Source organism: Hibiscus syriacus, unplaced genomic scaffold (genome assembly GCF_006381635.1).
Source record: "Hibiscus syriacus cultivar Baekdansim isolate YM2019G1 unplaced genomic scaffold, ASM638163v2 tig00110505_pilon, whole genome shotgun sequence".
NCBI classification, from domain to species: domain Eukaryota; kingdom Viridiplantae; phylum Streptophyta; class Magnoliopsida; order Malvales; family Malvaceae; genus Hibiscus; species Hibiscus syriacus.
In genome coordinates this window covers 3,528,108-3,549,225 of record NW_024062765.1, presented here as the reverse complement: position 1 = coordinate 3,549,225, position 21,118 = coordinate 3,528,108, and the positions used below count along the sequence as shown (strand labels likewise).

Below are 21,118 nucleotides of genomic sequence, written 5' to 3'. Positions count from 1 at the left end.
TAAAAACCTCTCTCATAGTTGACTCTTGAAAAGTGGCAACTAATTGAGGGAGGAAAAGAGTACCTCAATTTATTAATAGACCAGAATTACATAAGATACACAATACATTCTAGCCATGAATAACATAAGATATACATAACACTCTAACCCTCGAAAATAAAACAGGACATTAATACAAATAGCATTGGGAAACAAAGACCCCTTAGCCTAACCCATCCTCAGCTAGGTCATCAGACTCAACAGAAAGCCTGCAACACTCAACCGATCCCCTGCTTAGCTAACCTGTCGCCTCCATATTGGAACTCCTAGAACCCAACGAACCCCAGTAACAAGAACTCAATTTCCTCCACCAAATCACTGAAAAACGTAGGAGCAGGTTGTAGCTTTAAAATCCATTCCACTGCACATTTGCTATCACTTTCCAAAATAAGTCTACCCTTGTTAGCCCAATTGGAAGAAAAGAAAAAAACCACTCCATTCTTAATAGCTTTCAGTTCAGTCACTATAGGGAGACCCGACCCTACTGCAGAAGAAAAAATAGCTAAAGAGCAACTAAAGGAGTCTCTCAAACACCACCAATACACCTGCATCCCATCTCCAGTCACTACCCCATCAACATTAAGTTTGAACATATCCGATGGTGGAGGAGTCCAACCAACCTTCTTATAATCGTACTATGGAGGAGTTTATCAGCCCGCGTAGGATCCCCTATTAGAAGGTCGGTCTGAATCCGAACCCCAAGGTATTTAGCTAAGAACCATTTCGCCAATCTAAATTTAGTGATAAAGAATAGAATATTAGAGTCACACTTGCCGTTTTCAAAAACAACCAAATTTCTTGCCTTCCAAATAGACTAGAAGATGACAGCCGGAATAAACCTCCAAATAAGTGAATTATGACATAGGTTCGACCACGAGCACAGAATAGCAGAAGGGTCTTGAGGCAACACCGAAGAGATATTCCATAACCTTAGGAATTTGCTCCACAAATCCGAGGCAGCCGTGCACGATAGGAATAAGTGTGCAATAGACTCATCCTGAGAAAGACATAATGTATACAAAACATCCGACTGTACTCTAGCGAAATTTTGACCTACCATCCCAAACCCACTTCTTCCACTCATAACTCTCTTCCGACCTACCTTGTAACGACTGTCTACAGGATTTAACCGAAAACATGCCATCCTCCTTCCCTGACCATCCCATGAAGTCATCCATAGATCGTTCCAGCGAAATTTTGTCGATCAATGTCATTAAAGCGATCCACTGGTCTAATTCCCAATCACACAAATTTCTTCTAAGTTGAATGTTCCAAACCCAGACATCATCTTCATACTCCCCAAACTCAAAAACCATCCCCCATTTATTCGTCGACAAAGCAAATATTCTGGGGAAATGGTTTTTTAAAGGCATATTAGTAATCCAAACATCACTCCAAAAAGCAATCGACCGACCATTTCCCAAATTCATCTTTGAATTCTGTCTCAAGCAATCACCAATCTGATCATTCTTAGCATAGTTACTGAGGATACCTCTCCATATCCAAGAGTCTAAAGGTGAAGCCGCATTTGAAATTGAAAGAGACATACTGCTAACATTGTTTTTGCAACAAATCATATTCTTCCACACACTATATTTTTCATTAGCAAATTTCCAAACCCATTTCCCAAGTAGGACCCTATTAATCAACCTTAAGTCAAGAATTCCCAGACCACCCTCTTCGATTGGTTTACTAACCGATTTCCAATTCACCCAGTGAATTCGTTTTTTATCAAGATCTTCACCCCAAAGGAAGTTAGCCATCAACGAGTTCAACTTCTGAGTCACTTTTAGAGGGATCTTGAAAATAGATAGAAAAAAGATTGGCAAGGATGATAATACGGATTTAACCAAAACAAGTCTGCCCGCTAGCGACAACGATTTAGCTTTCCACCCAACTAATCTCTTATTAAAATTCTGGACAACCAGTTCCCACATACCCTCTGAATTTTTCCTAGTTCCAATCGGTAAACCAAGATAAGACATTGGAAAAGACCCCACCCACAGCTCGCTTTCATAGCCCAATCTTTAACTCTGTCAGCTTCCATATTAACCCCAAATAATGAACACTTAGACAAGTTTAAGTGTAACCCAGACATAGCACCGAAAACCCTCAATACTCTTCTAATATTTAGAATTTGCATTGGAGTATCTCTGCAAAAAAGGATTAAATCATCTGCAAACTGTAGGTGTGACAACTGAAAGGAATTACCAATCCTACCAATACTGAACCCTTGAAACAGACCTATATTAACAGCCTTAATCAACATAAGATTTAATAATCCCCCACTAAATTGAACAGGAGAGGGGATAGACTGCACCCTTGTCTCAGCCCTTTGCTAATATTAAATTCCTCAGTAGGTGAACCATTAACTAACACCGAAATAGAGGCAGAAGAAACACATTATTTAATTCATGAGATCCATTTTTCCCCAAAACCCATAACCTTCACAATTCTGAATAAGATAGGCCACTCAACCGAATCATAGGCCCTACGGAAATCAGCTTTAATGACAACTCCTTTTCTCCCTAGTTTTCTCCAATATTCAATGCCTTCATTTGCCAAAAGAGCACAATCTAGCAATTGTCTACCCGGAATAAATGCGAACTGTGAAGGGCTTACTAAACCATTAATAACAGAGACAAGTCTTTTGGAGAGTACTTTAGAAATAATCTTGTAAAGACTGGCAACAAGACTAATAGGTCTGAAATCCTCAATTCCTTGAGGATTCACCTTCTTGGGAATTAAAGTAATAAAGGAATGATTCACTCCTTTTCCCCATTTTTTCCCTCTGTGAAAATCTTGAACAAACTGCATGATCTGGTCCTTTAATATAGTCCAGAATTTTTTAAAAAAACCCATTGTAAACCCATCTGGACCAAGTGCCTTAGCACTGTCCGACTTAAAGACAGCATCCCACATTTCCTGTTCAGAAAAATCAGCCCTAACCCAGTCTTTTGTTCCTCTGTCAATTTTACGAAATTCAGATTACATTCATCCACCTCCAGAGAAGTTTTCTCATTGTAATTGACTTTAAAAAAATCAAAGATAGCTGATCTAATCAGAGTAGGATCAGAGATATCTATCCCAGCCACTTTCAAAGACGAAATAACATTCATTCTATTCCTATTAAGAGCACATATGTGATAGAATATGGTATTTCTATCCCATTCCTTAATCCATTTAAGACGTGATTTTTGGAACTAAATACTCTCCTCCTTCCTATGCAAACTCCACAAATCATTCCTCCAAGATAATAGTTGACCCCATTCTTGTGCAGAAATTCCCCTACCCTGAGACTTTAATTCCAAGTCATTTTCCTGTTTCCAGCTCTGATATCTGTTCTGAAATTCCCATATTGTTACTATTTGGCCACATTTTAATCGCTTTCTTTGTTCCCTGAAGAATACTCAGCATACCCCTTCGGGCATTCTCCCTTTTTAGATCATGCACAACATTTTGAACCACCCATTAAACCCATCCTCTAGTAAGTAGTTAAAAAACCGGAAAGGTTTGGGGCCCCAATTTTTGAGATCTTCTTCAAGTAGTATAGGATTATGATCAGATAAAGATTTTGGCAACACTTTCTGGATAACTTTTGGAAATACTTGAAAAAATGCATCACTTAATAGAAAACGATCTAATCTAATCCACGTGGGAGCTTCTCTATTATTGCACCAAGTAAATCTCCCTCCAACTAAAGGTAGATCCATAAGGTTTAAATTTAGGACAAAGTTGGAGAATAACTCCACTGAATGCCAATTCTAAGCAACTCCAATCTTCTCCTCGGGATCAAGATAAGCGTTGAAATCCCCTCCTAGGCATACATGCAAATCAAGCTGTTGTATAAAACACATAAGCTCTCTTAAAAATTCCTCTTTATCAGCCTCAACCGACGGTCCATACACATTAATAACAACATAATTAAAGTTGAGACTCTTAACCTTTCCTGATATCGCAATGAATCTATTGTGTTTAAAATCACTGCTTACTTCAAACATATTTTCATTCCACAAACATATTAAGCCCCCTGCAGAACCAGTAGCCGGTTGAAAACTAAAACCTTTGAAGAAGTTACCCCCTAACTTCCTCAACAATCCCTTTTGGCATTTATTCAACTTAGTTTCCTGAAGAAACATAATCATCACTTTGATTTTTGAAACTAATCTTGCCACTGCTCTTGATTTTTCCTTTCTACCAAGCCCCCTAACGTTCCATGAAATCAATTTGATTTGTGACATAATTAACAATAGTACCAAACCTTTACCATCTTATAAAAATCAGTCAAGAGCTTCTAAGAGGCCCTTTTAGCTCCATCTTCAAGATCTCCTCCTCCAAAACATGATTACCCCCTTTGAAAGAGATTCCCAACATATCACACACATCCCTAGTAGCAGCAGCTTCCAATCTTGCTTCGACAGATTTGTGCGGGGACACAGAATTATCACTGTTTTGATCCATATTTTCCCTATCCAGACCTCTATCTAGTCTTTCATAAATTCGATCATGGAAACAAAATGAAACTTCACCCTCCGAACAAGAACTACCATACCAAGTTGGAGCAATCCTTAACATATTGTTCTTAAGAAAACCACTTTTTAAACCATAAGAAATAGACTCCTTGTTGATACTGCGCCCCTGATTACCAGCCAATAGCATTGGAATTTCAACCCTTTCCACCTCTGTTCCTTATGCACTACCAACTTCCTTCTCCCGAATTAATCTTTCCTCTACCATATCCTCATTTGTAAACTTAGCCTGTATACTGACGTTAATTCCACCAACAAGCAAATTTGAGTTGGATTCAGACGAAGCTATATCCTGATCCTGCCTATTTGATTCGTCCATCACCTTTTTCTGTGAGTCTCCTAGTTCCTCCACCCGAGATTCTATAAGTCTACCACAGTCCAGTCGATTTAAAATGACAACTGGCCCAGCAGTTGATAGTCTAATGGGCTCACTCAAGTCCTCTGATTGGGCTTTATCACTTTCATTGGAAAAATTACACCTAATCCCAATACCTTGATAATTCCCTCTCAAATTCAAATCCTCTGCTGGACAGTCTGACATCTTTAGTCCACTATGTTGACCTTCTCCCTCCTGCCACATTAAATTCTGACCCCCTTTGCCGCCTGATACAGCTGTACTCACATCCCCTACTAACCATCTGTCAACACTGTCCCTAGTATCCACAGCTGGTAAGTTTGGTCTACCAACCCCATCAGAGCACCTTCTTCTTCCTCCTCTGAAACTTCATCATCTCTGAACATATCCTCGCCGGCCACCGTTGAGTTTCCTACTAAGAAACTTTCCTGTTTTATATAAACCGACCCCACATTAATTTTGACCTTGAAAGATCTCCCATACGAGCCCACAATAATAGACTCCTGTATATCAAAGGGACTGGCCACCCTCAGCAAGGCCCTTGCCACCACCATTTCGTCTCTTTGCACCGTCGAATCGTTGATACAGACTAGCTTCCCCCACCTTGAGACAAGTTTCTCTATAAAAGAGACATTCCAGCATAATAAGGGGATTTCAACTAACTCAACCGAACAAAACGCCATCGATACCCCATCATCATTCACAAGAGAATCAATCCAATCAAACCAGAAGGATAATTCCTCTAATCTGCTCGACCACGCCTCTTTAAAATCTTCCACCGAATCAAAGGTTAATATGCAAGAGTTTCACGCATAACCCCACTTAGCTCCCTTAACCTTGATCCCATCGCTTGCCAATCCCTTCAACACTAACTCCAAATCAAAGTATGGTTTGATAATCCTAGTCAATGATCTCTTCACCCAATCCCATTCATCTGAGGGAATATGCATCTCCCAAAGATTTCTCATTACAACATCTTTACAAGGGTGACCCACCCTAATCTTTTCCTCCACCGGACCTTTCCTCATCCCATCAGACGAGACTAAAGCATCCTTATATGACCTTTCATCCCTCAAACGACTGAAAGACTGAGATCCAACTCTACTCCTCCAGTTCGCTCCCTCACTCAACTTATCTTCATCTTTTCTGGACTTTCTTCCAACTACTTGCATGTGCTTCTGCCTCCGATATTTAGCTACACATACCGAAACTTTCTTCCTATCAATCCAAATACCATTAACATTCTCAATCGCCTTCTTCATTTCATCCTCCTTCGCAAACTGAACGAACACAAACGTATGATCTCTATAATTTGGCTTGTTAGACCTATTCGGGATGTAAACTCTCATAACACTACCCTGTTGACTAAAAATATCCTTTAATGTTCTCAAGTGACTCTCTTGCTAAGATTATCTACAAACACCGTCCAATCCTCGCCGGAAGACGGACTTCCTAAGACGCTCTCTCTCACCATGGCTTTTCTTTAGTCTTTTTTCCTAATTTGATACCATCCACAATGTACATGTATGATTAGCTCTAATAAAAAATTGTTTGTTCTTTTGACAATCCTATAATTTGGAATCATGGGATTTGAAGAATGAAGAGGTTTCTAGATTGTTTCTTGGAAATGTTAGCTTTTGTCAATTAATTCAGAAATCTGAATTATCCAAGCTGGCAATTTAACTCTGCACTTTGAGATGAATTATTTTTAATAACTATTCAATTGGTAATGCACTCTACTTTTCAAAGGCACGTTTCAATAAGATGACTACTGGTCCTTCGGTGATTTAGTTCAAATTATCAAGTTAGAAAAAATGGACCAGTTAAACTTTGTATGTTTCTTGTAAAGAATGAAATGGGAAAAATGCTAAGTGATTAAATTTCTCATTATCACCTTATGCCATTGATATGTAGCATGGGGGGATCAGTCTCTGTTCACATTGCTGCAAAGAAAACACTGCATAGTTTAGCCGGTTTGGTGGTTGTGGATGTTGTAGAGGTTGGTGCCCCGAAAAGCTGCTTGAAATTATCTTTTAATTGTTTGATTCTAGAACAGCAATGTAGCAAAAGCAAACATCCATGCCTCAGGGGACAGCAATGGCATCACTAGTTCACATGCATAAAATCCTCTCAGGCAGAATGCAACATTTTCCCAGTATTGAGAAAGCGGTAAACACATTTCTTATCTTATGAATGACATTTTCTTTTATTCATGTGTATGTCATCTCTCTTTGATGTGATTAAATGTACTGTGTTTCAAGCTTATGTGTAATTTGGGTGAATATATAAGCACGTTAAATTTAACTATAATCTACTAAACAATATTTTTTGTAATTCCTGAAGTTATAAATTTGTTGATAAAAGTAAGGCATTTAACCAAGTAGTGGTCCATCATGAATTCATGACAGTGTCACTAGACAAGGGTTTGACAAACCATTGGAAGTGTAAAACAGTAGGAATTCTGAATTCACTGTTGAAAAGTATGATGGGGGCTATGACCTGGCTGAGTATCATCTGGGTTTGTTGCTCTTTCCTACCCAGCTTGTCGAAGTGTACCAGGCCAAATACAATTAATCATTTTCTCCTCAAGTAGTATCATGATTGCAGATTAACGTAAGGGTTCTAGAATGGTTCAACTATCTCCAATCACATACTGTATTGAGATTTTTGTGCGACATCCACACAAGCTATATAAAGACTCATAAAAGATAACAGGAATTTGACTAGGAATATTTTATATTTATTTATTGATTAAAAATTCCAGTGTTGCTGTGGTGACTGTCCACCTAACTGATTTTCAGTAATAATGTCCTGGCACCAGACTTCTTCAAAACTTCTAATACATGGGATATAGGATTGTGGATTATTTAGTATGATTATAAGAAAGTTAAACAATTAGTGAACAGCGCTAGAGAAGTTATTGGAATTCTATCTTGAGGGGATGAATCGAATAGTGGCCTGCTTGTGCTTATACAGGTGACTCAGCAGATAACAACTGCTAACTTGCAGTACTATTGAAGAACTATATTAGAAGAAAATGTGAAAATGAATAGAATTGATCAATGGTAGAGAAATATAGGTTCTCATGCTCTCAAAAAGGTTCCAAGTTAAAATCATTGTTGGTTTTTAGTGCTAGGAGAAACTTCTAGTTATTGTGGTACATTAAGCATTAACAACCGAGTGCAGTTACTTAACTTTAACAGAAAAAGGGAAACCCTTTGGACCAAACTGAATTTACTTTAGAAGGCTGGTTGTTGAGAATACAGAGAAAATACTGTTCATACAATTACCCCCTCGAGAGCAAAGAATAAGCAAGTTTGCACGTATGAAATTCTAGTTTTATGTCCCAAAGAGTTTTGGTAAGTTGATTTTAGGTACAAATAATTCCCAAGTTCTTCTTCACTTCAACTAGGATCCAAAAATATCCATATAAACCTTCCAGGTTACGTCAAGGGAAGTTTCTATAACAATTTTTTAAGCGAAATGGGAGAGTGTGTGAGAGAGCGAGAGAGAGAGAGAGAGTTCTCGAATTGCAATACAGCAGTTTCTTGGTCTGCTTTTGTTGATAACCTTAGTAGGAGAGTGCGTCGCAGTGATTTATGGGTTCGTTTTAGTCATTATGGTGAAGTCAGCAGGGTGCTCATTCCATTTTTTAATAACAGACTGAAATACAAGGATAGTACGTTTGCGTTTGTCCGTTTCGCAAGCAAGGAGGATCTGTGTATTGCGGTGGAGAAGATGAACAACGCTTCGATCGATGGAAGGAGGATCTCTGTATCAGTAGCGAAGCATGTCAAACTCGCCGGGAAGAGGATGCAGAAAGAAGACAGAGTTGAGGTTTCAAAAAGCGTGAACAAAGGAGGGGTTAAGCCTAGTAAGTTGCCTTCTTTAGCTGTTGGGATAAGGAAGACCGAGATGTTGAAGAGGTTCCATGATGGTAGGTCCTATAAAGATACAGTGGTTGGAGTGAGCATTGATCCTAAGGGTGGTTATAGTAAAAAGGAGCTGGATAATTCTTTGGATATCTTTATCCCGGTGGAAGATAAGGGCTGGTTGAAATCATCCCTTACTGGGATTTGTAAATCTTCCTTTGAAGTGGAGTTTTTGCAGAAAGCTTTGAGGAACGATGGCATTAATGTTAAGGTGGTTAAGTGGGGCTTTGCTAAGAATGCTTGTTTGGTAGTTTTCCATTCGGTGGAGGAGAGAAGGAAGGCGTTGGAGGAAAGATGGGAAGCGTTATTTTTGTTTGAAAGATTGGAACCTGTCTTGGATGAGGGAGGTATTCCCCTTCCTTTTTGTGCGATTTCAATGATAGGTGTTCCATTAAATTGCTGGTCGGTTCCTTTCTTTTCTAGTTTGGCTTTCAGATGGGGTAAGTTAGTGAAGATTCAAGATGAAGCTGTCCACAGAGTGGACTGCAGAGTGGCTCAGATGCTTCTCAGGGTGGCCAGTCCTTTTGATATTCCTGGGATTATTTCTGTCAATATGTATGGGAGGAAGTTCTTCATTAAGATTAAGGTTGAATGTGCTGTAGATTATTTCCCTGAGGTTCTAGGTTCGTTTGATGATAATGTTTCAGAGGTTCCATGGGAGGAGAGTTCCTCAAACTGGAGCAGAGGGGGTGTTCAGGCGAAGCAGGTAGTCCACTCGGGTTCGCAGGAGGTGTCAGTGGAGGGGGATGGGCAGTGTCCTGAGCTGGCAGCTGCCACTAACCAGGAATTGTCAGAGGAATCCAGTCTTAATGTTTTATCGTGGCTAAATAGTGGTCAGAAAAGTGGTAGGGATGGAGGTAATGGGGGACAAGTTGCATTGATAAAGTCAAATGAAGATTTTCTTAATAGTGGGCCGTCAGCTTTTCTTAAAAACAAAATTACGTTATATGTGAACTACATGGGTCTGGGTTTGAGGGAAAGTATAGAACTGGAGGATAATGCTAAATCAAATGTTAATGGGGTGGATTTTTCACCATTTAAGGAATTTATTCCTTCTGGACCTGCTTTTATCCCTAAGTGGAGTGGGGAGAGTTAATTCTGGCAGATTTTTGCCTCAACCCAATATCTTACGTGAAAGGAGGAAGATTGTGAATCAAGATGGCTGTAATGATGTTGTGGCTAATAACTCCTTTTTATTATTATCTACTCCTAGTTTGAATTTCCTCAATCTTTCTAGAGTTAGATCTTTGATTCGGCATAGTAGCTCGTTTTCTTCATTAAGTGTCCTTATAGAGAGGAGAATGGCCAGCTATAGAAGATTTTATAGCAGATCTAGAGAAAGAAATTACTGGTTTGGGAATAATCAGAATGAAATTCCTTCTAGAGAGGTTGTTTTAGCTTCACAGAGGGTTCGAGATCAGCCCACCACTCTAGTTTAACAGTTTTCTTTAGTGCAGATCTTAATTCTCAAGGTGGCAATGGCAGTGAGGAACCAATTTCAACCAGTAGAGCTAGTTCTAGAAGTTTGGATGGGGACCCTGTAGGTTGTCTTCCAGAAAGACTATGTTCTAATGTTAATGATGGCATTTCAAGGAGAAGAATAAAAAGAATTTTGTTTAGGGAAGCTTTAGAAAAAGTAAATATTTTTACAGCTTCTTCTATGGCTTTCTCGGACCTCCTGGAGGAAACAGCTGCTACTTGGCGTGTTTGTCAGGTATTAGGGGTTTCTTTTAAGCAGGGGAAGGAAACCTTTCTGAAGAAAATTATTAATTTAGAGAAAGGCTTAGATGTGGCCAATTGAGGAGCCTTATGGGAGTTTTGGTGTTATAATTCATCAGTTATGAAGGAAAAATTATCTATTGTTTCTTGGAATGTTAGGGGTTTGGGTAGAAAAGAAAAACAGAGAGCGGTTCATAGGTTAGTCTCCAACACTAATCCTTCATTTCTATGGCTACAAGAGACTAAATCCGAGAAGACTCTGAGGTCTTTTTTAAGAAGAAACGGACTGAATATCTTTCAAGGTGTTATTGAATCGTTGACAGTAGGTTCTTCAGGGGGTTATTATGTTGCTGGGATGATAATGTGTTTGAGTTGGAAAACCAATGTATTATTAGAAGATTCATTGCTATTATTGGCAAGTTTCGTTCTATTCAGTTTAGAAGTGTTCTCATTAATGTTTATGGGCCTTCTGTGGAGGATGAGAAAGAAAGTTTTTTTGAAGAACTCAACTTGTTCATTTCTGGTCAGAATATGTCGGTTTGTGTAGGGGGATTTTAATGTCTATTTGTGTGAAGATGAGAAGGTGGGAAAGGCTCAGAACAGATTTTCTATGGGAATTTTTAGTCGGTTTATTCAGTCCTCGGGTTTAATTGATCTGCCGTTAACAAGGGGTTCGTTAACTTGGTGTAATAATCAGGATGTTCCCACTTTTGTTAGGTTGGATAGGTTCTTGGTGGATGGTTAATTTTTGGCTACTTTTCCGGATATTGTTCAGTCTTTAATTCCCAAGTCTATTTCAGATCACAACGCTATACTTCTAGAAAATGGAGGTACAAATTGGTGTAAAAACCTTTTAGAATTTTCAATTATTTGATGGAGGAAGATGGTTTTGAGGATTTGGTTAGTTTTTCAATATCAGATTGCAAAAAGACTAGGAGAAAAGTTGGAATTTTGAGTATTTTGAAGTCTTCTAAATTAGCCATCAAGAAATGGACTGGGACGAAAAAACAGTTTCTGGAGCTTCAATTTCTGATTTAGAAAAGAAAATTCAAAAGCTTGAGGAGGATGTTCAGAAGGTGCAGACAGTTCCTTTCAGGGGATAGTAGAGGAATTAAACTCCTGTCGATCAGAGTTATGGAGACTACACAGAATTGAAGAGCAGATTTGGTATCAAAGTCAAGAACTAAGTGGATTAAGGATGGGGATCGTAACACCAGATTCTTTCACACGTGTGCTACAATTAGGAGGAAACAAAACACGATGAATGCTCTAAAAGTCGAAGGGAATTTTGTTCATGACCCTATTGTCATCAAGGCCATTGTTAAAGATTGAAGATATAGGGCTGAATTTTTCTAGAATTTCTTTGGACCAAAGCTCTTTTCTAGAGAAGGAATTTTCCAAGGAGGAAGTTTGGGAGACTTTAAAGTCTTGCGATAGTAATAAAACTCCGGGTCCTGATGGTTTTAACTTGGGATTTTTCAAAAGATTTTGGTCTATCCTAAAGGAAAACATTATGGATTTCTTCCACAACTTGATTTTGGGAAAAAGTGGGAACATGGTATTAATCATACATTTATCACCCTTATTCCTAAGGGTCCTAACATCGGGTGTCTTGATGATTATAGACCGATAAGCTTAGTGGGAGGAGTTTACAAGATTTTATCCAAGTGTTTATCCAGGAGGTTGAGAAGTTGCATTACAGATATCATTAGTCCGACTCAATTTGCTTTTATTCCGGTCGACAAATTTTGGATTGTTCACTCATTGCTAACGAGGGAATTGATTATTGTAGGTAGAAAGGGTTTAAGGGTTGTTTTCTAAAAGTTGATTTTAAGAAGGCCTATGATACTTTTTTTTATAAGATTTGAAAGCCTCATTAAAAACCACCTTCTTGATTAATGGAGTTTATGTGTAAACTCCTTAATCAGCAGAAAATGGAAAAGAGTGCCTTAGAACTTTATTAAATAAAGTAGGAATTACAACCTAGAGAAAGAAAACCCAATAACCCTTACAAGTAGCCACTCGAAAAATCAAAATACATAAAATTCAGCCTATACCAGCCTTTGCTAAGGCATCAACTTCCATATCCATCTAACAATTCCCCCACAAAACCTAAGTTTTACAACTATATCTTTTACAATAAAAGCATACACAGCTGGACAAGAATCAACTTTAATAATCCAGTCCACTGCAACCCTACTGTCACTCTCTACAATCAATCGAAATTTTTCCCTCCCTTGGATAGATGAGACGAAAACAAGTCCCCTTTGAATAGCCTTGAGTTCTTTCAAAGTTGGAGGACTCGGACCCTCTGACTCCTGAAAAGTTCCTAATATTGCACCAAGATGATCCCTTAAAATGCCTCCCAATCCACTTTTCTTCCAATCACTACTAGTGGCAGCATCCACATTCAGTTTAATGAAGCCTATAGGAGGAGTACACCAGGGAATAATAGAAGACTTCAGGAAGTTGTAGGACGAATGAAAATCCCCTAATGAAGGTTTTGAAATTAACGAGTTTTTAGGAATAGAGATATCCTTATACTTAGCTAGGAACCAAGATGCAAGCTCGACTCTTGCTAAAAAGAATAATTCAATCTGATCCAACTTTCCCCCTTCAAAAACAATAAAATTTCTGGTTTTCCAAATGGTCCAAATAACAACCCCAGGAATGAATGACCATATAGCAGAATTTGGCTTCAACTCTTCCCAACCTAATAGAAAAGTTTTAGCATCTTCATGAAGAACATAACTAAAACTCCACAATTTTAAAAATTTATTCCATAATGCCCACACAACCGAACAAGAAAAGAATAAATGTGAGGAAGACTCTTCAAACTGTTTACAAAGAGGACATAAAACATCATCAATTCCTTGAACTCCTCTTCTTACCAATTCTGTTTTAACAACAAGCTTTTGCTGCACAATTTGCCACAATAATGTTTCAACTCTTGGTGGTAGTAATCCTCTCCAAAAAACCTTCATCCAGAATTGAACCTCTTCAGAACCAGTAACACACTTCTTAACACAAGAACTGACTGAAAACATACCATCCCCACTGTCTTTCCAAATCAAGGCATCACTGGATTCTTTAGACAAAGAAACAAAAGAAATAGTACTCATCAAGTTACACCATTGTTCTATCTCCCAATCCTTTAAATTTCTTCTAACTTGAACATCCCAAATCCAGACCGATGGATGAAAATCTCCAAACTCACATAGTTTTCTTGATTTATTAGTAGCAATCAAGAACAATCTTGGAAAAAGGACCTGTAACGGATAATCTGTTGCCCAAACGTCCTGCCAAAATTGAATGTGCCTTCCATTGCCAACTTGAAAGATACATAAGGAACGAAAATTAGAACCAAATGGATCTTGCTTGATATAATTATTAACCACTGATCTCGACTGCCAAGAAGTACAAGCTAGGAGTTTACTGTCAAACAATAACCTAGAGGAATCAAAACTGTATTTAGAACAAATAAATCTCCTCCAAACAGAATTCCTCTCGTTTGCAAATCTCCAGGACCATTTCCCTAGTAAAGCTCTGTTCATGAAATTCAAATTACGTACTCCCAACCCTCCCTCATTCTTAGGTTTACACACTTCAGCCCATTTAACCCATTGAATTTTCTTCTTACCATTGCCACCTCCCCATAGAAAATTAGACATAATAGAATTGAGGGCCTTAAGGATTGAAGCTGGAATCTTAAACATTGACATAAAATATGTGGGCGGTGAGCATAAGACAGATTTAATCAAAACCATTCTTCAAGATAGTGATAAAGTCGCTGCCTTCCAACCTGCTAATTTTGAATGAAAATTTTGCACCACCGGTTCCCAAATAACTGAGGAATTCTTTGTTGCACCTAGAGGCAAGCCTAGATAATTAGAGGGAAAACTACCCACCGCACAGCCAATGGAATCTGCCCAAGTTTGAACCTCCTCTAGAGATATATTTACTCCAAACAGTCTGCTCTTCTTGAGATTTAGCTGTAACCCTGACATAACCTCAAACACTCTAAGCACTCTTTTCACATTCATAATCTGCATCTTCGAAGCCCCACAAAAAATGATTAAATCATCCGCAAATTGTAAGTGTGTAAGATTAAAAGACCCTTCCTCCTTACCAACTTTCAAACCAGAAAATAATCCCTCTGCAACGCCCTTAGGATTAGTAAATTCAACAATTCCCCTACTAGATTAAATAATAAGGGAGAGAGAGAACAACCCTGTCTTAGCCCCTTTGCCATTGGAAACTCCTCCGTTGGAACCCCATTAACCAACATCGAAATCGAAGCTAGTAACACACCTCCTAATCCAACTAATCCAAGTAGAGCTGAATCCTATTTTTTCCATTACCTTGAACAAAATAGGCTAATCAACAGTATCGTAAGCCTTTTTGAAATCAACTTTAAATACACAACCCTTTAGCCCTTTCTTTCTCCAATAATCTATACCCTCATTTGCAATTAGAGAACAATCCAAAATCTGTCGAAACTAATCCAAGTAGAGCTGAATCCTATTTTTTCAAAATAGGCTAATCAACAGTATCGTAAGCCTTTTTGAAATCAACTTTAAATACACAACCCTTTAGCCCTTTCTTTCTCCAATAATCTATACCCTCATTTGCAATTAGAGAACAATCCAAAATCTGTCAACCGGGTATGAAAAATGAGTCGAGCTTATGATATCTCCTATACAACTTCTAAGCCTCCTTGAAAGACACTTGGTTAAAATTTTGTAAACTCCTCCCACTAAGCTTATGGGTCTAAAATCATCAAGGCACCCATTAGTCCCTTTAGAATAGGGTGTAAAGGTATGGTTAATACCATGATCCCATTCTTTCCCCAAAGAGAATTTGTGAAAAAAATCCATAATGTTATCCTTTAGCACAAGCCAAAACCTTTTGAAGAAACCAAAATTCAATCCGTCCGGTCCCGAAGCTTTGTTACTATTCTGTTCAATGTGATGGAAAATATGGGTTTCGGCTCTACTTGGATCAGTTGGATCAGGAGGTGTGTTACTACAGCTTCAGTTTCGGTGCTAGTCAATGGGGTTCCATCGGAGGAGTTCCCACTAGCAAAGGGTCTTCGACAGGGTTGTTCTCTATCACCATTATTATTTAATTTAGTAGGGGAACTGCTGAACTTATTAATTCTCAGGGCAGTTTCGGAGGGATTATTTTCTGGGATGGTAATTGGCAAGGAGGAAGGGTCCTTTAACTTAACTCACTTACAGTTTGTCGATGATCTAATTATTTTTTGTGGAGCTTCGAAGACACAGATTTTGAATGTTAAGAGAGTTCTTAGAGTATTTGAGGTTATGTCAGGCCTTCAATTAAATCTCAAGAAAACCAAATTGTTCGTAATTAACACATCTTAAGAAGAGGTTCAAAGTTGGGCAGATTCGATAGGCTGTGCAGTAGGAAGTTTTCCTTCTAATTATTTAGGCCTTCCACTAGGTGCTTCTAGAAATTCTTCTCTTATTTGGAATCTGGTGGTCCAGAATTTTCAATCAAAACTTGCAGGGTGGAAGGCTTATAATCTATCATTAGCAGGGAGATATGTTTTGGTAAAATCTGTCCTAAGCTCACTGCCCACTTTTTTTCTGTCAATGTTTAAAATTCTAGCATCAATTCTCAAGTCTCTCAATTCAGTTATGCCTAATTTTTATGGGGAGGTAGTAATGGTATTAAAAAGATTCACTGGGTTAAATGGGCAGAAATGTGTAAATCAAAGAATGAGGGAGGTTTGGGAATTCGAAATCTTACGAGCATGAATAGAGCACTACTAGGGAAATGGTCTTGGAGGTTTGCAAATGAGAGAGGTTCTGTGTGGAGGAATTTCATTTGTAGCAAGTACAACATTGATTCATCAGTCTTATTGTTTGATAGAAAGATTTCACCTCAAGCTTATTGGCTTTGGAAAACAGTGGTTAACAACCATTTCAAAGATGACTTCGGTTCCAACTTTCGAAATTTGTGCAGTTTTCATGTTTGTGATGGTAAGTTAATTCATTTTTGGCAAGATAGTTGGGTTGCGGATTGTTCGCTCCAGGTTCTCTTCCCCAGATTGTTTTTGATTTCTACTAATAAAACAGGTAAGTTATGTGAGTTTGGTGATTTTCATACTTTGGGCTGGATTTGGGATGTCAAAGTGAGAAGGAACTTAAATGATTGGGAGCTTGAACAATGGTGTAATTTGATGAGCATTATGTCAAAGTGATGGATTGATTTGGAAAGGTAGTGGGGATGGTATTTTTACAGTCAGCTCTTGCTTTAAAAGGTGTAAAACAGGTTCAGAAGAAGCTCAGTTCTGGAAGAATATTGTTTGGAGGGGTTTGGTACCCCCCTAGAGCAGAAACTTTAGTGTGGCAAATTGTTCTTCAGAGGTTGGCTGTTAAGAAAGAACTGATAAAAAGAGGGGTTCAAGGCATTGAGGATGGTTTATGTCCTGTGTGTAAGGTGGTTGAGGAGTCTTCTTCGCATTTATTTTTTACTTGTTCGGTAGTGTGGTCCTTATGGAATAAGTTTATGAAATTTTGGAAGCTTAGTTCTGTTTTTCATGCTAATGCAAAATCTTTTCTTATAGCTTGGAACTTTTCCCCCTTCGCTGATCAAGGAACTTTTCTAAAAAGATCCATTGATCATGAAGGGGTTTTTTAATGAGGCCTTCAACTCTTATAAAAAAAAAGAATACAGAGAAAATGCACTGCTTGCTATACGAACAGACTGGGCCAAGCTCACATAAAGTGAGCACTTAGTTGAATTGTATTTTCTTCATGCAAGCTTGTTCAAATTATTGTTCTAATGCCAAATTAGCATGCAGATTGAATGGAGTATTAGAGGAGGTTCTCTAAGAAATATTGACTCTGCTCGTGTATCCATTCCAACCACTTTAAAGTATGATGATTCAAAGAAATGGTAAGTATTTCTGTCATGTTAACTATATAATGTTACATTTCCAATACCAATAGAAACAATTTTACTTTTTCCCATAGTTATGTCCACAGAGCACGGTTGGAAGAGACTGAACAATATTGGAGAGGCTGTTGAGTGAAGTTTTGCTGTTAACATTTTTATGTTGTTTACTACTGATGAGGTCTAACGACATTGTGTATATTTGAACTGAAAGGTCCGAAACCTTAGCCATCATTGTAAGGCTTTGCTTGTTAGGAAGGATGGGAAGTGGTAAGGGTACAGAACTTCTTAATCTGATGGTTAAAATGCCTAACCACTTTCCTACCGTCACTTAACCACTAAATTAACAAATTTTCCATCCTCCGTACAAAGCAAAGTGTAAATGACTTGGCTACTAATCAGTGCTTCACATACCTGCTTGTGTACAATTTTGTGGTTGATAAATTTTAGTACTGCTTCCAGGAATGTAATTTTGCCAGGTTTGTTTGTTCAATATTTATATTTTCCCATTATTTAAGAGTTATCAGTTTTTGTATGCATATATTTTGTTGAAGCTACTTCAAGTGATTTGAAATTATGCTTATGGTTAAAGCATGCAAATAGCTTGCAGAGTTTTCCTCTTTTCTTCTTTGTCTAGGGTTGTTGTAGAGCATGAAGCGTCCTGTCTTATTTTTCCAGGCTTCTTATGAGTTGCCACCATTACCACTTATTGTGTGCCTGAGAACTGATCCTTTACATGTTCATATGAACACGCTTAGTTTCCTGTTTGTTTTCCTGTGATGAAGAGTTGAAGATTGGTACTTTTCTTTCTTTTACTCGTATGATTTAGTCTAAGGGTATTTTAGAAGCTTACACAATGTATCAAACTATCAATCAAATTTTTTTGTCCTTCCAAATCCTAACCTTTTCTATGATAATTTGTTCACAACTTAGTTCTGAACCATTTCTTGTTCTGTATTGTAATAACTATTTTTAAATTTTGGCAGTCTACCATCAGCGGTTAAAATTTTGCTTGTCAAGAAAAGTTCACTTTTTGGCGGTTTTGTCTAGGTTCTTCCTGTTTAGATCATTTCATATTTTGTACCTTTGCATCATTTGAGGTTATGTATTTTTTTATCTTCTCTGGTATGTTTCAGTAATTGCTTTAGTCTATGGTCGGATGAGTTGGCTGGGCATTCGGGGTTAGAATCAAATTTTGCCACTTTTATTCTGCAATAGGATAGTACTGTCCAGGTTTGGATTCAAATTATCTCAGATCCTGAATTTTTCTGCTAATTCGGGTTCTGGGTAGGTTGGAGTTGATTTAGTTGAGATCATTTACCAACTCTAATGATGAGCGTAAATATGCTGGTTGGGGTTCCGAAGAACAACATTGTGAACTGTGGCTTGGAGACTCCTGTTGAAATTATTTACAGAATTATCTTAATTATGGTGAAACCAAATGCAAAAATTTCTTGGAACTTGTAAATAAGATATTTGTAGGTTTTTCTGTTTTGCTTCCATGCTACAAGAAAATGAACTCATAAGAATATAGAAAAATAATGGTGGAAAGTAATATAATAAGTGCCTTGCCTGTGCATTAATGTGAAATAATGATCATAGAAAAAACCTTTTGAAATTGTTGCGGAAAGAGGGTTTACAACTTTACATCATACACAACTTTCATAGATGAGTCTTCGTTCAGGTGTGCTACACAACTATTCCCTGAACAACTATTTTGATGTAACCTAAGAGGATTTTATTATTTTTTTTTCTTGTGCATTTTGTTTTCCTGGTATATGAGTTTATGTATGTATTTATACACATATAGCTAACCTAGCAGCATATCAAAGTAGGAATATATCATCTGTAAATAATTCCCATGGGGAGTACTGTTACGTCTATCTTTCTAAAGAGTGAGGATAGAGGAAAAGGAAAGGGAGAAAAAATCCGACTTTTGCTTGTTGGATCAGTTGGTTCAAACTTAAACGTTACCAAGGTTCATAAAAGAAAGACAGTTCCTTATTACAGAATAATGTCAGCCAACCTTAATAACTCATTCTTTCATGTTTTTAAACATCCGATGCTAAGTTCTTTCATGTGATGATCACGACTCTTATAGTGCTGTTTTTTTGCTGTCTTTTTTAACTACTGTCTTGCAGGTATGAAGGCCTTTCAGAAAAATTTCTATCTTCTCCAGTTCCAAAGCTCTTACTATTAGCCGGCACTGATAGACTGGACAGGTAGCCTCATTGGATTTTTAATACTACACCGATTTAATTTTACAAACCTTTGATGTTTTCCTCTAGATACATATTTTATTGTCAAATAACATAAATAGATCAGCACTTCTAGTGGTTTCTACTGTTATATCATTTTCGATATTTGAGGTAAAATGGTTCATGTTGGTCCAAATCTTCATTTTGCATAGTACACTTCTGTTCGAGTCATATCCACTGGACATGAATATTTAGGCTTGGTCCTCCAACTATCATAAGTTTGAAAATAAAATTTTGAACATACCTGTATCCGACACCCTTAGAGCCGGAGGGATTTGATATTATTATTGAATAAAAATTTTCTTGTCCTTTGGCATTTCAGTGGAAGATGCCATTGTAACTGAAGTGATGGATTCTTAAGGATGTAGAATATGGAATTGGCAAGGATCAAGAAATTTACAATTATTTTTCTTTACAATTGTTCAACAATTTGTTAACTTTTGGTTTCCCTTTTTTTGTACTTTGTGTAATAGAGCACTCACAATAGGTCAAATGCAAGGCAAGTTTCAAATGGTGGTTGTCAGACATACTGGGCATGCTATACAGGTTCGCATCGATTTATTTCCGCAGATGTTCTTTTCAGCATATTTGTTTATATTTAATTGAAACTTTTGAATAATAAATTGGTAGGAGGATGTACCTGATGAATTTGCTACATTGATACTCAATTTTATATCTCGCAACCGCATTGGTCCTCATGGAGTCGAGGTTTGTATTTTATTTCCAAATATATATCGTTTGGGGCGAAGGTTCTCTAATTGTACTTTAAGCCGTCTTTAACCATTTATAGTTCTTGATCGATTTGGATGGTTCACAAAATCTCTTTCTATATATTATTTTTAATTATTTATAGCTGAATTAGAATGTATATGTTCTGCAGATCCCTGGACTTGCTCGGCCTCGGCCGGCACAAGCACAGGCCGAGCCAAAACCATAAAACAGCAGCCATGACAGTTCATTCTGTGGCCTTGGCTGCCTTCAAACTTCAAGCTAGGAGCAGTAAACATGTATACTTACATTAATGTCCTTTATGATTTGTCTTTTTAAAAAAAATTCTTATTAACAAAACTTTTAAAATTGTTAATTAAACCTCTAAAATTTAGGATAACTGACATACGCCCCCCACAAAATCTTGATTGTACCCGTATATATCATATGAAGCCTCCATTTATATATGCATGTATGTGAATGATAATAAAATGGTGACTTGTACATGATCACTAGTACATATATAAGAGTATACATGATGTCACATCACTGACTCACTACTGTTGTAACTTTCTGTCAAAAGGACAAGATTTGAATCGGTAGCAATAAAGCACAGATCGTTATCTGTGTCTTCGCGAGTTCTGTCCGAGCTGGTGT

At 37.7% G+C, this 21,118-nt stretch overlaps 2 protein-coding genes across 2 annotated transcripts in view; both read left to right on the top strand.

Annotated features, from left to right (window-relative positions):
* LOC120129890 (protein phosphatase methylesterase 1-like) overlaps positions 1-6,586 on the top strand; it is a 31,990-nt gene extending 25,404 nt beyond the window's left edge. The window contains exon 6 of the mRNA XM_039147285.1: positions 6,520-6,586. Coding sequence (XP_039003216.1) covers positions 6,520-6,571 — 52 coding nt within the window. The 3' untranslated portion in view covers positions 6,572-6,586. The remainder of the gene's footprint in view (positions 1-6,519) is intronic.
* Positions 6,587-7,005: 419 nt separating this feature from the next.
* Positions 7,006-20,749, top strand: LOC120129889 (probable protein phosphatase methylesterase 1). The gene is made up of 7 exons (XM_039147284.1): positions 7,006-7,092; positions 17,404-17,498; positions 17,576-17,626; positions 19,637-19,717; positions 20,227-20,299; positions 20,384-20,461; positions 20,634-20,749. The coding sequence occupies exons 1-7, from the start codon at positions 7,021-7,023 to the stop codon at positions 20,688-20,690; spliced, it is 507 nt and encodes a 168-aa protein (XP_039003215.1). The 5' UTR covers positions 7,006-7,020; the 3' UTR covers positions 20,691-20,749.
* Positions 20,750-21,118: the final 369 nt, after the last annotated feature.